General features: G+C 43.4%; 1 protein-coding gene across 2 annotated transcripts in view; it reads left to right on the forward strand.

Annotated features, from left to right (window-relative positions):
• The window catches only part of NEK8 (NIMA related kinase 8), a 330,474-nt gene that overhangs the window by 97,346 nt on the left and 214,225 nt on the right, over positions 1-18,903 (forward strand). For both annotated transcript variants that reach the window (XM_085649141.1, XM_085649140.1), the window contains exon 5: positions 253-461. In XM_085649141.1, coding sequence (XP_085505267.1) covers positions 253-461 — 209 coding nt within the window. The remainder of the gene's footprint in view (positions 1-252; positions 462-18,903) is intronic.

An 18,903-nucleotide genomic window follows, 5' to 3' on the forward strand; every position in this document is an offset into this window, starting at 1 on the left:
AGTACCATCTATAGACTCCTCAGTGCATTGTTGTGCTCACTTGAAGCTTCACAACACTCTGTGTTGTATCCTTCACTGGATTTATGTCAGTTTGCTGGACGTTGTCTCTGCTGTATGTTGCAGATTTTAATACATTGCTGAATGATGACCCTCTGCTATTCTCCTTCTGTCCCTGAGCTATATAATTCCGTGTTTACTATCATAAATGTTTCTAGTAGTCACTTTGTTATCTTTGTGTCTATCCCTACGAAGAATCTGCCAGCTTTGGTACTGAAGATCATGAGCGGGACCTTTGCTCCTATCTCTGACCGTTACACCCCGGAGCTGCGGCACCTTATCCTAAGCATGCTGAACCTGGACCCTTCAAAGCGACCACAGCTGAGGGAGATCATGGCCCTTCCTATCTGTATCCGGCCGCTGCTGAACCTCTACACGGACGTGGGCAGTGTGAAGATGAGACGGCAAGTAGCTAGAGAGTTCATTTAAATATCTTTTAAAGTCATCAGTTGCAGCCAGATATTCATTCTTGAATTATGTATTAGACCCATTTGTCTGTGGTGGCCTCATGTTTGTCTCGATCTCGTATGGCCAAAGTCTTAATAGTGTGGGTCCAATAAATGCTATCCTCCTGGGTCACTTTGTATAAGCCCGCAACTGCCCATATTACCTCCACCTTTGCCATTCATACATGTGCAGCTGTGCTCGCACCTAGAAAGTCAAGACATGGCCAACACTGCTGTAAACTAATAATTTCAAATGTTGTGGTTTGATTTGATTTGATTTGATTGATCAATTTATAAAGCGCAGCGAATGCCCGAGGGCGTCTTGGCGCTGGATTTGGCCAGACATATGTATGGACGGGTACATCTTATCCCACAGGGTATCATTGATACTTGGAGAATAGCCATGTTTTTAATGATATTCTGAAGGAGATAAGTGACGTGCTGTTTTTTATCGATAATGGCAGGAGATTCCAGGTTTTCACAGTTCCTAACAGGAAACTTCTACCTCCCCAATGTGCCTGTCTGTACCTGGGTATTTGTAGCAGTTTTAGCTGAGAAGATCTTAGGTTTCTTGATGGCACATACCATTTCAAATGCGATCTCAAATATAGAGGTCCTGTGCCCTGGAGTGCTTTGAATGCAATACATTGTGATTCGAATACAATTCTTTTTCCTACTTGAAGCCAGCGGAGGGCTCCTAATCGATGTGAGACTGATTATTTAGGGATATCCAGTATCAATCTGGCTGCAGCGTTCTGTAATCATTGTAGTTTTTGTAAATATTGGGTCTGAATCCCCACATAGAGGGCATTGCAGTAATCCAATCTGGACAACGCTAAGGTGGTTACTAATGTCTTTAAAGCGAATCTTCCTAATCATTTTTAAAATGCCCCAGAAAGTGGCCGAGAGAATATTAATTTGACTGTCAAATGTCAGTCTATTATCAAAGATCACGCCCAGAATTTTAGCCTTAGTAACTGGCGTCGGACTTTCGCCCAGGTTAGCCGGCCACCATCTCGACGACCAGACTGGAGGGTTGGAACCTAGTAGCAGGATTTCCGTTTTCTCACCATTCAACTTTAAAGAACTAGTCTGTATCCAGGTGTTTACATGAGACATACAGTTGTTAAAGCGATCAGCAGTCTCATCCTCGTTGTTTGTTATTGACATGACCACCTGGGTGTCATCAGCATAGGAGACCACGGAAAAACCATACTGCCTGATTATCGAGGCCAAGGGAGCCAAGTAAACATTAAATAGCGTAGGGCTCAGGGACGAGCCCTGAGGCACCCCGCATGGTAATTTAAATATTTGGGAGCTAGAACCACCCAATTCTTCTGAGAAATATCTGTCAGTTAGGTAGGATGTCAATAAGGCAATGGCGGATTTCTGCATACCCAGCTCCGCCAATCTGTCAATTAGTATTGTATGATTGACAGTGTCGAAGTCCGCCGATAAGTCTAACAAAATCAAGGCGGCCTTCCCTCCTTCATCCAGTGATCTTCCAAGTTCCTCTGTTGCTGTAATCCGAGCAGTCTCCGTTCCGTGACCCTCTCTGAAGCCATATTGTGAGTGGTCTAGAAGATTTCCTGAAGAGATATAGGAGGTGAGCTGAGTATTAAGCAGTTTCTCCAGTACCTTCGATGGAAATGGTATTCTAGAGATTGGCCGGTAGTTACCAGCGCCCTCCGGATCCAGGTGGGGTTTCTTTAGCAAAGGTAGCACTGAGGCTACCTTCCATACATGGGGAAATTGAGCTGACAATATTATCTCAGAGAACAGTAAGTCAAGTTGTTCACCGAGTATTTCAGGAAATAAGTTGAACATTTTGGGAAGACAGGGGTCTGTTGGGGCCCCTGATTTGGTTGCCTTTACTACTTGGAAAATCTGTTCCCACGAAGGGGAGGAAAAGGAGAAACTGGTTTGTGGCGTGCGGGGATCTGTCCCTGGCTTTGGTGACTTGGTGGAGGGAGGATTGTTGTCTAGGAAGGTTTTATAAACTATCTTTACCTTGTGAATGAAAGACTGACCCAAGGTATTATAGAAATCTGGGCTACTGTCTGTCTTGGATTTAGCCGGAAGCTTGGCTAGTTTTTTAACAGTAGCAAATAATTCCCTACTGGAATTCTTGGCCTCCAAGATTTTAGATGTATAATATTTGCTTTTTTCCTCAATGATTAATCTCTTATTTACTGCCAATGATTGTGCATATTTTATTTTTATAGCCTGATCATAATTTGTCCTCCACTGTCTTTCGGTTCTTCTGCACAGTTGTTTTTGATCTCTTAATTTTTCCGAAAACCAAGGTTCGGAAGGCTTTTTCCTTCTGGAGATGGGAGTTTTTAAGGGTGCTGCGGCGTCTACCGCCTTTTTGACCCATGATGTTAAATTGTAGACCGCTTCAAGACAGAACTGACCAGTCAATCTGGCTGAAAACATCCTTAGTATTCTGGTATCCTCTGCCATTTAGATCCAGCAATGTGTCTTTCAAACATTTATGCATATAGGCCCCTTACCCCTCACACACTCCGAAACCTAGCAGGACGCTAGTTCAATATCTGGCCTGCAGGGCATGCTTACATGATGTGATTTTTTTCAGTAGTGGTCTTTTGAGTCTGGAACACGCTCATTATCACTCAGTAAGAACTGTACACTTCTACGTTGTGAAATATTCATTCTTATAGAACAGTTGTCAGCATTATTTAAATTGTAAGGTCTGTTGCTCTATTGAAAACCTGTTTTAATCTACAAATTATGTGAATGCCCAGAGATGGTAGTCAAATGTGCTTCTGCCTACAATGCATCCTCCCACGTGTCTGACATGCTGAGATATATATTTATATGAGTGATGATGACAGTACACAGTGCTTCTGGCAGTCAAACATTCAGTCACCCAAGATTGGCCGTCTGAAAAGACGCCAGCAGAAAATAGGGTTAGGCATGAGGGAGCTCACTCCGAACCACAGAGCACATGTATTGACAAAGAAGAAACCCTGCAGTGTTCTTGATCCTAAAATGTTATTACATTTGAGAATGTAGCTGTTCTGTTTAAGAACAGTGTCAGCAGTTGTGTTGATGCCTGACCAAAGACCATGAGAAGACAGCAAAGTGGTCATGTCTGTCTATCCAGATACTAACCAATCAGAATTCAAGCTTTTCTAATGGTATTCAGGCTCACTTAAACAATCCTTGAACTAATGTTGGCATCACGCAGATACATATGTACTATTTTGTATTTTTGAAATATATTTCCTAGCTAGAAATGTATGAAGGATCCAATGGTATTTGTGCAATGTAGACTTTTGGTGCCCTAATGTTAGAATGCACTTAATATCGTGCAATAGAAAGCTTGCAGAGAAGGAAGCAGTTATATATCGCACACCTCCTTCGTCACTGACAAAGTTGCCAAAATTGAAAAATCTCTTATCGAAGACACAAGTCGGTCAACCCATTGTCACTCAGGTCACCACTGAAACTCCCCCTCAAGACCTAACTAAGGTCTGGAGTGCCTCCTAAAAAACCGAAGACAGTAATGATCACCTACCACTGAAAAATAATGCTAACTGAACAGACTTCAGACCTATGGACAGAAAGAGAAATACTCAATATAATAGCGAACATGAAGCCCACATCCAGCACTGCTGATCCCCTCTAGTAAAGAACCTCAGCCATACCATCTTGCCATTTTGAACCAAAATCATCAACGCCTCTCTTTCATCTGGCCGTGTACCCGACTCCCTCCTACTAGGACAAGTCACGCTCATTCTCAAAATGCCAGGGGCGGACCCTAATGACCTCAATAACCTAAGACCTATCACCAATCTTCCATTCCTAGCCAAAGCTATGAAAAAGTGTGTCTTGCTACAACTCAACCAACACGTAGATTAATTCAACCTCAACAACACATTCCAGTCAGGTTTCAGAAAAGGCTGCAGCACAGAAACTGTTATGCCAATACAACAGAAGACATTTACAGATTCGTAGATGAAGGCGACTCCTGCCTCCTAATCCTACTCAATCTATCTGCGGCATTTGATACAGTAAACCCCCCTGCTTTACTCAAGACACTCAAGAACTGCACTGGCATCAATGGCACAGTCCTGAGATGGTTCACATCCTATCGACAGCACTGCTTGCAACAATTAAAAATCAACAGCTGTCTCTTAAAGCCTGCATCAGTTTAACAAGCTGTACCCCAAGGCTCAATCCTCTCTCCTGCCCTCTTTAATCTCATCATGGAAACTCTCACAATTATTCTGAACCAAGCAGGGTCAAATATCACCTTTACGACGACAACACTGAACTCTACTTCAAAATTAAATCACCCAATAACATCAGGCATCTGAATTCCATATTAATCAAAATACAGTCATTGCTAAACAACAACCACCTAAAGCTCAACACCAAAAAAACTGAACTACTACTTCTCTCCCCAATAAACAAACCCTTACCAATACAAGAATGGTTCAGGAATCTGGATGCTCAAAACTGTACTCTATCAATATCTAACTCCGTAAAAACCTTAGGTATCACCCTAGACAAAAAACATATCAATGAAGGAGCACTCTTCACACTAAAACATCTCAAGAAAATCAACCCATCTATACCCCCTGGCAATCTTTAAAACAGTAATGCAATCAGTAGTCCCATTAGAACTTGACTATGTTGACGCCATCATCACAGGTGCTCCATAAATTCACCTTGCCCCCTAAGAGCAGTCCTTAATGTGGCGGCTAGGCTCCTCACAGGAATTAAACTTTTTTTTATCACATCTCACCAGCTCTCTTGAGTCTAAGTTGGCTTCTTATTGAAGGAAGATGCATTTTCAAGACAGCCTGTATCACACACAAAACCCTTAAGACAAAAAATCCTAAATACCTAGAAACCAAACTTTCGAGAGCAGGAAGAAGCCAGACTTTATGGAGCACCAACTCCCTTCTTATATCTCCAAAGCTGAAGAAGAAATCCACTCAGGCGTGCTCTTTGTCAGGAAATGCTTTGAGGATTTGGAACTCGCTCCCCAATCCTCTCAGCTGCAGCCCTTCCTTCCCCTGTTTCAAATGAGACCTCAAATCTCTCCTGTTCAACAATTACCTCAAAACGTACACAAACTGATCGACGATTCTTAAAGACCCTCCCCCATAGACTAGATCCTTCAAGACGATCTGCTGACCTGTTCAATCTCTCATCTATTCTCATCGCCATTACCTTATTGCTGTTTTGTTATTGACATTTTGTGTTTATGTTCCAATACTTTAATGAGATATGTTTTCTACACTTTTTATGTCCATATCGATCCTTACGAATCACTGCATGTAACTCAATGTTAAACGAATTTTCATAATATGTAAACGGCACTGATACCTTTGGATCTAGCTAGCGCTGTATCAAACTCTAAAAATAAATAAAATACACCACAAACAATAAATGTCAAGAGAGACTTTTCTCTGGCAGGCACTCACCCTGAAACATGTAGTTTGTTTTCTCTTCATTCCATAGAGTCAGTTCATTAAGGGGAACTGATTACTGTAACTAAGCCTTTTCTTATACTCCAGTTAGCATAGAGGAATAGAGAAAAGTGACACTGTAGTCCTTACTGAGGAAAGAATGCTCAGCTCTAAAGAACTGTGCAAGGCCAGTAGTTATGGCTAGTGTGCAAGCACTATTGTACAGATATTTAAGGTACATTCTTAGCCACAGAGGACTAATCATGCTGCCACTAGAAAGTAACACAGCAGTATCTGGAGTTAGTGGCAGAGGAATCACTGTCAGTTGTCATATGTGTGAGAAAAATAGTTAAAAGTTGGCGGCACGGCAACAACTCACTGACTGACCAAAATGGATAGGTAATTTCAGCCAACACAAATTTGGGGTGGGAGATAGGAAAACTAATTTTAAAACTAAATAGAGCAAGACAAAAAGGAGTTACTAACTAAGGCCACGTGAAGTATGTCACAACAGGCCCCAAAATTATGCACCAAATTTGTTGAAATTGTGCGATGAGGAAAAAGCAAATTACGCACACTTCTGTGGAATTACTACATACTATACTACATGCTATATGCCATTTTAACATATCTAGATATAAACAAAACTATGCTTTTACCAGATACTATTAGAAATGTTATTCACTATTAACATTGATTTTGTCTTACAGAGAAATCAGGTAGAGATGTTTCCAATGCTGCCTTTTCTACCTTTCAGATTTATGTAACTCTTGTCAAACATAGAATAATTTGCTTGGTAGCATAACATTGGTTTTCACAGCCCAGCTAGGTTTTGAAATTTGTTTGTTTGGAGCTTCCTGTTGGAATTATATTGTGTTCACACTGAGGGGCATCTGGAAGCAACTCTTTTCAACAAAAAACAGTCCTGCAAAACAATGTAAACATGTCATATTTATTTCATAATTGACTAGGAAGTACTTTGGCCCTAAAGAACAATGCAATTTTGTGATTGCAAAGTGTGGAATTAAAAAAAATCACAGTGTTTGTGTCCGCTACATTACTATTTGATATGTACTAAATCTATTTTGCAATTCAGTAACATATTAAGGAATCACAAAATGGGTTTAGAAAATCCATAATGAATCACTATTTGGAAGGGGTGTGTCTAGGGTGTTCCTTCCGAATAGCAATTCCTTAAGGGATGTATCAATGTTTTGCAACTGCAATCCAGTCGCAAAACATTGAAAAATTCTCTTCCAGGGGATCCTCATCAATAGTCATAAGCACTGAATATTCCCGCCCACGTGCGGGGTCCCCGTAAATAATAAAAATTCTATATGAATAACATATATATATATATATATATATATATTCAAGCTCCAAAGTTGCCCGCAGGCAAGGCCGCACTCCCCAGCAGCTTGTTACGAGCATATTTCTCGAAGCAATTTTCAGGGTAAAGTCAACACTGCGTCCTTCTGTGATTACAGTTCTCGTGTCAACGATAGTAGAGCCTGACGCGTTTCTGGGCTTCCGCCCTCTTCAGAGGCTCGACATGAGATTGTTGCGGTGGACACGCCCACACCTTTTGTAATAAAAGCCCTCAGATGAGCTTTGCTAGGTGAATCCTTGCAATGTCTTATGGGAAAGGTGGTTCGTGTCAGCCACATTGATTTTACTGTTGTGATGCCCTGGGTGGGCCCGAAGGAACGGGTGAGACATAGATCCCCTGCTGCTGGTCCGTGGCCCCCTTTGATATGGGGTGGTGCGATCCTTTACGGCCGGGCCGCCGCATAAACATTCAAGCTCCAAAGTTGCCCGCAGGCAAGGCCGCACTCCCCAGCAGCTTGTTACGAGCATATTTCTCGAAGCAATTTTCAGGGTAAAGTCAACACTGCGTCCTTCTGTGATTACAGTTCTCGTGTCAACGATAGTAGAGCCTGACGCGTTTCTGGGCTTCCGCCCTCTTCAGAGGCTCGACATGAGATTGTTGCGGTGGACACGCCCACACCTTTTGTAATAAACGCCCTCAGATGAGCTTTGCTAGGTGAATCCTTGCAATGTCTTATGGGAAAGGTGGTTCGTGTCAGCCACATTGATTTTACTGTTGTGATGCCCTGGATGGGCCCGAAGGAACGGGTGAGACATAGATCCCCTGCTGCTGGTCCGTGGCCCCCTTTGATATGGGGTGGTGCGATCCTTTACGGCCGGGCCGCCGCATAAACATTCAAGCTCCAAAGTTGCCCGCAGGCAAGGCCGCACTCCCCAGCAGCTTGTTACGAGCATATTTCTCGAAGCAATTTTCAGGGTAAAGTCAACACTGCGTCCTTCTGTGATTACAGTTCTCGTGTCAACGATAGTAGAGCCTGACGCGTTTCTGGGCTTCCGCCCTCTTCAGAGGCTCGACATGAGATTGTTGCGGTGGACACGCCCACACCTTTTGTAATAAACGCCCTCACCCGTTCCTTCGGGCCCATCCACAACACAAGAGAGGCTTTCAGCACATAACCTCATTGAACCAAGTGCAGGCATCAGTCCTTTCAAAGCCAAGTCCAAATTTTTCCCCATGATGCCCAAGGATGCCATAGACATTTTCCACAGAAGAGTGGTTGACAAAATTAAGAAACTGTATCACAAACCTATCACAACAAATCAAGATCCAAATATCAGAACATACAATATGAGAAACTCATCCGCAAATTAAGAAATAACACAGATATTGTGGTTGATATGTCAGATAAAGGGGGAAATGTGGTAATCTGGCCACGTGAACAATACACCCCGGAAGCCTGTAAACAATTGTCCAATGCAGACTGTTATGCCAAAACCACTCTGGCCGAATATCATAAAGCTAAAGATACCCTCAAAAAAGATCTCATGGGATGGAAAAGGCAAGGACTCATCTCTAACCAGGAATTTAATTTCATGATGAATGACTTTCCCATTATACCAACTCTATACCTAATACCCAAAATTCATAAAGAGATGAATCTCCCGCCAGGCAGACCTATTATTTCGGCCATTGGGGGCATGAGTGAGCATATTACTGATTATGTTGATTATTTCTTGCAACCAATCGTGCAATCACTTCCCTCGTACTTAAGAGACACAGGGGACTTTCTGGACAAAATTCAAAATATCATATGGGGTTACAACTTACTGCTCGTTGTGATGGATATTGAGTCACTCTATACCATTATAGATCACCACGTCGGATTAACTGCTGTGAAACACTACCTGGATAAAAGACCTCTAGTTTTTTACAATCACAACATGATGCTTTTAGAGATGGTTAAGTGGTGTTTGTTTAACAATTTTTTTATGTTTGACAACAGTTTGTATCGCCAAAAACGGGGGGTGGCGATGGGAGCCTGCTTCTCTCCCAGCTACGCGTGTTTGCACGTGGGCTGGTGGGAGGAGCAGGTTCTCATGGGTACTTTGGCCAAAGTATATGAGGAACATGTATTGCATTGGCTAAGATACATTGATGACGTGTTTTTTGTTTGGAAAGGTGACCAAGGCAGTGCAGAAATGTTTATATCTGAACTTAATAACAACAACATCAACCTTAGGTTCACCGTACATATAAGTCCAGCAAAGGTAGCAATCAGTTGGAAACTACGCTATATAGGAAACCAACTGCAGGGAATGCCACCCTCCACGCCACTAGCTCTCATCCCAATCATCTCATCAGGAGTATCCCCTACGGGGAACTCCTTAGATTGAAGCGCATATGCAGTACTAATGAGGAATACACCAGATGTACTCAGCAGACACTATCTAGATTCAAGGCAAGGGGATATAGCGACACTATCCTCCAACAAGCAAGTTATAAGGCTGCTCTCAAGACCAGAGAAACTCTTTTAAGTTCCAATAAGAGAACCGAGATAACAGAACTCACAATAGAATCAGAGGACAGCAATGCATCCCGCCTTATCACTACGTTCAATCAACAACACAAACAACTTAGGGCGATTGTCAACAAAAATTGGCCAATACTTAAAACTGATGCATTCTTGGCATCCAGACTTCCGACCGTACCAATCATTACTTTCAGGCGGGCGGTCTCTATGAGAAATCAACTGGTCACAAAGAATCCAGAAGTCAAAACAAAAGGGACATAGTTGCAACCTATTAAAGGTTTTTTCAAATGTACGTCATGCAGGGCTTGTAAATTTGGAGCCAATAGAACTCATTACATCACTCCATTCAGTCCTGCACCAGTCCAAATAGGAAGACATTACACTTGTCGCACTGAATATGCGGCCTATGTCCTCACTTGCACTTGCAGTCTCAACTACGTAGGCAGCACCAAACTCCAGGTGCATGCCCGTATCTTGCAGCTCCTGAGAGCTATTGTCAACAACGATGCCACCTACCCATTTCTTTTTTATTTTATCATGACAGCACTTTTTAAATAAAATAACTTTATAAATAATACACTTTTTTATAAGGTTTATCTATTTAATCTATTCAAATGTGCATATTAGTCTTACATTTTAGATCTTGGCGAATTTTGCACAATATTTGCACTTTGCACTTTACAGCAACTTTTGCACATCCATATATATGCACATATTATGTATTGGGATTAGCCTTACGGGACATCACTTTTTAGATGGACTGACATACGTTTTTATTGACACAATTTTTAAATTGCAGTTTTTTCTCGTCTCTCGTCCTACAATTATATTTATGAATGGATAGTCTTCACAACATTTTCCTATCATTATCTGGACACATTGCATCAGACAGGTGACCAATTCTCACAAGTTGCATTACGCAGTAATACAAAATTGGCCCGATCTTTTTTTTGCTCTGTCCATTGATCTCATAAGGCATCCAATACTTATTAAGCCAACAGCATTCATGCTTTTATCACATCATGTATATATAATTTTTATCGGATGTGTGTCAAGTATTTGATTTACAAATTGTTTCACAACAAGTACATTACGGTGATTTGTAACTGTTTTGGCACACATGAGATACTTTTTCTCTCTGCAGGAGAACGAATTGTGTAATACAGTATATCTTTTATGTCTATACATCATGTGACACGGGTGCTATCACTTTAAAAATGCCTCTCGCAAAGCCAGCCTCATGTGATCAAGGCCGTTTTACCGGCCGAAATGCGTCATGGCAGACAGAAGGGAGTAAACAATAAAAAAAACTCTATTCATCGACGAAGAGGAGTTTGTGCATTCATACTTGCTGGGCGCTGGAAGTTTGTGAATGCTTGAAGTTTATATATATATATATATATATATATATATATATATATATATATATATATATATATATATATATATATATTTCATCAACAACACCAGTCTGCCAGCCGTTGCACCTCTTCGCAGTGGGTGCTCGCTCAGCGCACAGTGGGGTACGCGATAAATTCCCCAACCACGATTCCCTAGTTTTGCTGAACCGTCCTTCAAGAGAGCGCACTCCAGAGCCATAGACGTTTGCCAAAGTTAAATTGATTTATTGCATCGTTCCTGCAATTTAGTCAACAAACGCGTCTCGGCGTTGCCGCCTTCGTCAGTGCCGAAGGCGGCAACGCCGAAATGCGTTTGTTGACTAAATTGCAGGAACGATGCAATATATCAATTTAACTTTGGCAAACGTCTATGGCTCTGGAGTGCGCTCTCTAGAAGGACGGTTCCGCAAAACTAGGGAATCGTGGTTGTGGAATATATATATATATGTATGTGGGCAGCACCAAGTTGGCAGTCCACAAGCGAATTCTACAACACTTGAGGGCAATAACCAACAAAGACCAGAACTATCCTGTCGCTAGGCATTTTGAAACCGCACATAATAGCGATCCTCGATTTCTCCACTACTTTGCCATCGAGTCTATCCCTATTACAAAGAGAGGAGGGGACAGGAAAGCCACCCTACGCAGGCTTGAAACTAACTATATACTAGAGTTTAACTGCAAGTGGCCGGGTGGCCTGAACACAACGGAAGATTTACACACTCTTCTATAAAAACTATCAGGAAGTTCATGGTACTGTAAAATAAAGTGAGATTAGTTCATCACGGGGGCTGTAGTCCTGGGGGCATTGCTTTTTTACAATTAGTTTTAAGATTTTCATGGGTAGTTTTTATCTATGTGTCTTTTTATTGATTGTTTTAAACATGTCACTGGGCTACTGTCTTTAAACCAATATGTGTTTTGTTTTAGTATTATACAAACTCTACAATGATGAATTACATTCTTTACCTCTTATCTTCTAAATCTATTGTACTCTTCAAATTTATGTCCCTGGCATCTATGCAACAGCATGTATGTAATAGCTTTACATGTATGTTAGTTTATTAAGCTTTTTAATATTATGTATAATTTGATAAGACAACACTATAGCACTTTATCTGGTGAGCACTGAATATTATTAGTACATCATGCAACAAATTAATTTATGGGAAATTCAGACGTACTTTGGAAATTATTATTAAATTGCATAATACCGAGGTATATATACATATATGAGGTATACATGGCATTCATGCCTTCATTCTATGTTTTAAATTTCCTTAAATACTTGGGAATTTAATATGAGTGAACAACGTAGGTTTTTCTTAAAAATAATAATGTTTTTAAGTACGTTATACTTTGTACTTACCACAGTATGTCTTCTATGTTTATTAATGATGACGTTGCAATTGCACTTTAAAATGGGCTATTCTGTGACGTATGATCAGGTGATCAAGGCCGCTTGGACGGCCGAAACGCGTCCTGACACAAGAGGAAACAAAATAAAAATAATGCTGCAAAAGTTGGTCTACGCTGGTGATTTCCGCGCGCAAGCGGGTGAATATCGCGAGTTGCTGTGATATATGTATATATATATATATATACATATATCTTTTTTTCTCATACCATTGCAGCCCCCATAGGAGGTTAAACAATGCAATAATATGATAAATACTTGTGCAAACACATAATGAATATATGAACCACAGTAGGGCAAGTATTACTTGAACTCCTTTTAATGAGTACAACTCATGAAAACTGCAAAACGAGCAGGCATTGTTAGCCTACAGGCTGCATTGTAAGCCAATAGCATAGAAAATGAAAGAAATTGTACAAAAACTGTCACCGTGCCTTTAAGGCAGCCATGACCTCTAGCTTCCCATCATGCCTCAGGTGTGACAGTTAGGTCAGTTGTTCTTTCCTGCTCCTTCAGTCAGGACCCTGGATTCCACAGCTCTGTCCTTTTTGACTTTTTTGTCAAAATTATCTAAACATTTTGAGGTTTTCTACTTTTCACTCAACGTCTTTTTGTCTTTGAAGTGAAGTGTGACTTTTTCTTTGGCAGAAAGTGTTTTTATGTCTGTCAGAATGCCTTCACTTTTCGACCCTTGCCCCTCCTGTGGTAAGAAGAAGGCCAGGACTGACACACATTCTGTGTGTATGCTCTGCCTCCCTGACTCTCACTCTCCAGAGAACTGTCCACATTGTAAAAAATTGTCCAGAAGAACTCTCAAGGATAGAGAGAGATTTTGGTTATATGGACTCTCTGAAAGAGGTAGGTCTCCTGTGAGGCAGAAGAAAAAGTTACCACGATCAACGTCGAGGAGCAAGATACCAATCTGTTCACCTTCTGTGTCGGGATCAGTGTCGAATCGTCCACCGGCGAAGAAGCAGATGTCGTCGTCGAAGTCTTCAGCGGTGCACTCGCATCGTTAAACTCCAAGATCGAAGACGGCTGCTTCAACATCGAGTCAGGTAAAAGAACCTCTGTTGGCGTCAACCAGGCGACGATCAACGTCGAAGAACAGGTCTCCATCGGCGTTGGCCAAACGTTCGACGTCCAGACAGGACACTGCGTCTCCGCACATTCTTGAGCAGTCGACATCGGGGCACAAGTCTCCGTCAAGATCTGTACATAGATCATTGACGTCGAGGCATAAAACGCCATCTCCGACTTCGAAGCAGAGGACTCCGTGGGCTTCATCCCACAGAAGATCGACTTCGAGACACCAGTCTTCGACGCGCAGGCGTTCAACGTCAAGGCAGAGGTCTCTGTCTACGTCAGCGCAGAGACACTCGCCATCAAGACAGAAGACTCCGACGACGACAAGACCGTCGAGGGCATCTCGAAGACGGTCGACGTCGAGGCAGAGGACTCCGTCGACAATACCGCAAAGGCGTTCAACGTCGAGATTGCGGTCTCCGTGGTTGTCGAAGCAGCGACGTTCACCATCAAGACAAAGGACTCCGTCGGCATCCAGGCTCAGACGTTCGACGTCGAAGCGCAGATCTGTTACGGGCTCACACTCAGTGGGTTGTTCTCCGTCACCATCACTGACGTCGAGAGCAGAATCTCACTGCACCTTGTAAAGCCGGTTTTCTTTCTCTTCCTCAAGATCACCGGTGGTCATTTCAACGTTACATAGCCAGGCTTCTTCACCTGTACAAACCCATTCAGCTGAGGATCCTGCGAGGATGGAGAAGTAAAAATCTCCATCTGCACACCGCTCACGCTTGCAGGAAGCGCCTGCTCGGGAAGAAAGGTGAAAATCTCCATCAGTACATCTCCTTCCCAGATGGTTGTTACCTCTGCATAACTGGCGCAAAGCTGATGCTCCACAATGCTCAGGACTATTCCAGTCCTTTATACAGGTTTCCTCTTGCCCGTCTCTTGTAAGCATCGGATCTCTCTCCTACTACTCCAACGAGGGGTAGAGATTACGCACATACTCCTGCTCGCTCTTCAAGAATAAGTTCCAGGTCTCAAGAGCAAAGGAGAAGACACAGGTCTCCAACAAGATCACCCTCTTCCACACATTCTTCTAATAGGTACTACTTCCCGACTCTCGCAGACAGCCCACCGTCAAGAATCTCTCCGGTGGACGACATCGTTACTTTTCACAATGTTCTCTCCAGAGGGGCAAACAAGTTAAACATCTCCATGCTCCAGTCATATTCGAGACTTTACATCAGAGATCAGCAGCCAAGCCATTGCTACCTCTGGTTCCGGGTCTAGTCCAGCCTGTAATGGACATATTTTTACGCCAGCAACTCTCAAGCCCGCGCCAGCGAGAATCGTGAAAAAATACAGGCCGCCCGAAGAAGACCCTTTATTCCTCAGATCTGATCCTCCACGAGATTCTGTTATTATAGGTGCAGCCAAGAAGACACACGCAGTAGCCTCCTCATCTACAGTTCCACCGGATAAGGAGAGCAGAGCACAGGATGCATGGGGGAGAAAGGTCTGTGGCACTTCAGCTTCTATGATGAAAGTCTCCAGCGCTTCGACCCTGTTGGGGCGTTATGACAGATCTCTGTGGGACTCTCTGCAGAGGTTCACAGAGAAACTACCAAGGGAAGACTTTGAGGAAATTGTGCAAGAAGGCAGCTTAGTGGCAAACCAGGTGATCAGCACCGCAGCTGATGGAGCGATGCTGTCTGCGCATGCCTATGCTCATGGAATCAGTGCCAGAACATCATCATGGCTCCGTCTTACTACACTTAAACCCGAAGCGCAGTCCCGGATTTTCAATCTCCCTTTCACAGGCTCATGCTTGTTTGGCACTCACACTGATGAGGAAATGTCGAGGATGAAGTCAGAACTCCATACCCTGAAGGCGGTTGGGCTTGAGAAGAAGAAAGACTTCTGGTGCCGTTACAGGCACTACGACCTGCGGCCCTTCCGTCAGAGGGTTCAAACCCCTCATTGGCAGAAGCAACAGCAGCAGCAGGTTCAAGCGAAGTCCCAGTACCATTCGTATCCCCAGAGGAAGAGGAACCTCTCGTCAGTCGACTACCTCAGCAAAAACAACAACTAAACAATGAGTGCCCGCTTCCTCCATCACTGTTTTCCAATCCAGTAGGAGGAAGTATTGCCAATCATCTGGAGCAGTGGCAGAGTATTACAAAAGACCAATGGGTGTTGACTACGCTGCAAAATGGGTGCTCTCCATCTTTTCGACATCGGCCTCCCTCGATCCCACCAGCGAAAACAATATGCCACCTGATAATACTACTGCAGCGGGAGGTGTCTTTCCTTTTAAGGAAGTCAGCCATCGAGAAAGTTCCTGCATCACAACGAGGTCAAGGAGTATACTCAAGATACTTCCTAGTAAAGAAAAAGGGTCAAAAGTCAGATTTCAGACCTATTCTCGATCTTCGAACACTCAACAAGTCTATCAGAAAAGAAAGGTTTTGCATGTTGGCCCTTCATCAAATATATCCACATCTACAACAGGGAGATTGGATGTGTTCGCTGGACCTGCAAGATGCGTACTTTCATGTCCCAATTAATCCTCATCACAGGAAGTTCCTGCGTTTCCTGGTGGGGTCCTCTCATTATCAGTTCACGGTACTGCCCTTCGGGTTGAAATCAGCTCCCCGAGTGTTCACGAAGTGCATGGCAGTAGTAGCAGCTGCTCTACGATGCAGGGGCATCTTTGTGTACCCCTATCTCGATGACTGGCATCTGAAAGATCCCTCTCCCCAGAGTGTGAGGAACAATTTTCAACAAAGTCTAGACCTTTGCCAGCAGCTGGGTCTCCAAGTAAACTTTGAAAAATCAACTCAGCAATCCACGCAGAGAATTCATTATCTGGGGGCAACAATAGACTCCGCAATAGGAAAAGTGTTTCCTTCGGAGGAGAGACTATTCTCAATCGCACTGAAGGGCAAGCAGATCCTACACAACAACCTACCTTCAGTCCGCCAGGTTGCATCTCTTCTAGGATCAATGGCATCCTGCGTCTTTCTGGCACCCAATGCCAGATTGAGAATGCGTCCTTTACAACAGGATCTGGAGGACATGTGGGATCAAAGAACAGCTCGGTGGGAAGACAGGATACAAATGTCACACGCAGCCAGAGCATCAATACCATGGTGAATGAGACAAGAAAATCTTCTGGTAGGAGTTCCATTCCATCAGGCTTCTCCCTCCTAATCTTTGATCACGGACGCCTCCCTACAGGGTTGGGGAGCTCACATGGGGTCTCTCCAGACACAAGGTCAATGGTCAACAAAAGAACAGTTGTAACACATCAACATGCTGGAGTTTAGAGTGGTGCATCTGGCTCTCAAGGCTTTCCTCCCTTTGATTCAGACCAATTCCATTCTAGTACAGACAGACAAAACGACCACCAAGTATTACCTGAACAAACAGGGAGGGACTCGATCAAGGACTCTGTTGCTGGAAGTTCAGCCCCTCTGGCATTGGCTCTTAGCGAGAAATGTATCGATTACAGCAGTACACCTACCTGGAGAACAGAATTCACGGGCAGACTCTCTCAGTCGGCACTTCGAGGACCAGCAGGACTGGGCTATAAACAACGAAGTGGTCGAGGACATTTTCCAAGAATGGGGTCATGCAAACATCGATCTGTTCGCTGACGACACAAACAAAAATTGCTGAACCTTCGCCTCAAGGTACTACCGACCAGGGTCGAAGGGGAATGCCCTTTCGATCAGCTGATCAGGGGCATTTGTGTATGCCTTTCCACCTCTTCCACTCATCCCGAAGGTGGTGACTAAACCTTTACACTCAGACACTAGGATGATTCTGATCGCTCTGGATTGGCTCAGGCAATGGTGGTACGCGGACCTTCTGCACCTGTCAGAATGCCCACACAGGAGACTGCCGCGCAGACCGGACTTGCTGTCCAAGATGAATGGGAGGATTCATCACCCCAACCTTCCCTCACTGAACTTGGCAGCATGGCTCCTGAGGTCCTCCAGTATGGTCATTTAGGACTTCCTCAAGACTGCATGGCCATCTTGAAAGAAGCTAGGAGGCCCTCCACAAGGCACTCCTATGCTTGTAAATGGAAAAGTTTTTTCTTATGGTATGTCCAAAATATTTGTGTCCTACCAAAGGGCAGGAGGAACTAATGTTACCATATCTGCTTCATTTAGCCAAGGCAGGCCTTAAATTTGCCTCCGATAAGGTGCACCTGGCTGCCATTATGGCATACAGGTGTTCTCCTTCTCAACCATCCTTTTTACAGCTACAGGTAGTGAAGGATTTTTTACAAGGTCTAAAGAAGGTCTATCCTCCTGTTTGGCCTCTTTCTCCCCCCTGGGAATTGAACTTAGTTTTGTCTAAATTGATGGGCCCCTCATTTGAGCCTATCCACAAAGCAACCCTTTTACACCTTACATGGAAGGTAGCTTTCCTAGTGGCTAGTACCTCAGCTCGCAGGGTGAGCGAGATTCAAGCTCTCTGCTCAAAAGAACCTTACATGGTGTTCCACTTAAATAGAGTGGTTTTAAGAACTCACCCCTCCTTTCTTCCGAAGGTGGTGTCAGATTTTCATGTCAACCAAACCATTTCATTGCCGACCTTTTTTCCTAACCCCTCTACTCCAGCTGAAAGGTCACTCCATTCGTTGGACCTGAAGAGAGTTTTAAAATTCTATTTGGACAGGTCCAAAACGATAAGAAAATCTTATTAACTATTCATTAATTACGGTTCGATCAGAACAGGTTTTCAAGCCTCAAAACGTTCCATCTCCAGGTGGGGATAGTTTCATGTATCAAATGGGCTTACCAGTTAGCACAGAAGCCTCTTGGGGCTACCCTCAAGGCTCATTTCACTAGAGGAAAAGCGGCTACAACTGCTTTCCTCAATAATGTACAGATCTCTAAAATCTGTAAAGCAGCTACCCAGCTACCCGGAGATCTGTGCACACATTACAAAGCATTATTGTCTTGATTCAGAGACCAGAACAGACACCCAAGTAGGCCAAGCCTCCTTGAGGAATCTGTTCAATCATTAATGATTATGGTTGTCTGTTGGGTCATGCCCGCAGGTGGAAGATGGGCTTGCTATTCTTTTCAGTGCTTATGACTATTGATGAGGATCCCCTGGAAGAGAAGGATAAGTTACTTACCTGTAATCCTAGTTCTCTTCTGGGGGTATCCTCATCAAAGTCATAAGCAACCCACCCGCCTCCCCAGGCAAATGAGACTGGATTTTTCC

This window comes from Triturus cristatus, chromosome 3_2 (assembly GCF_964204655.1).
Source record: "Triturus cristatus chromosome 3_2, aTriCri1.1, whole genome shotgun sequence".
Classification (NCBI taxonomy): Eukaryota; Metazoa; Chordata; class Amphibia; order Caudata; family Salamandridae; genus Triturus; species Triturus cristatus.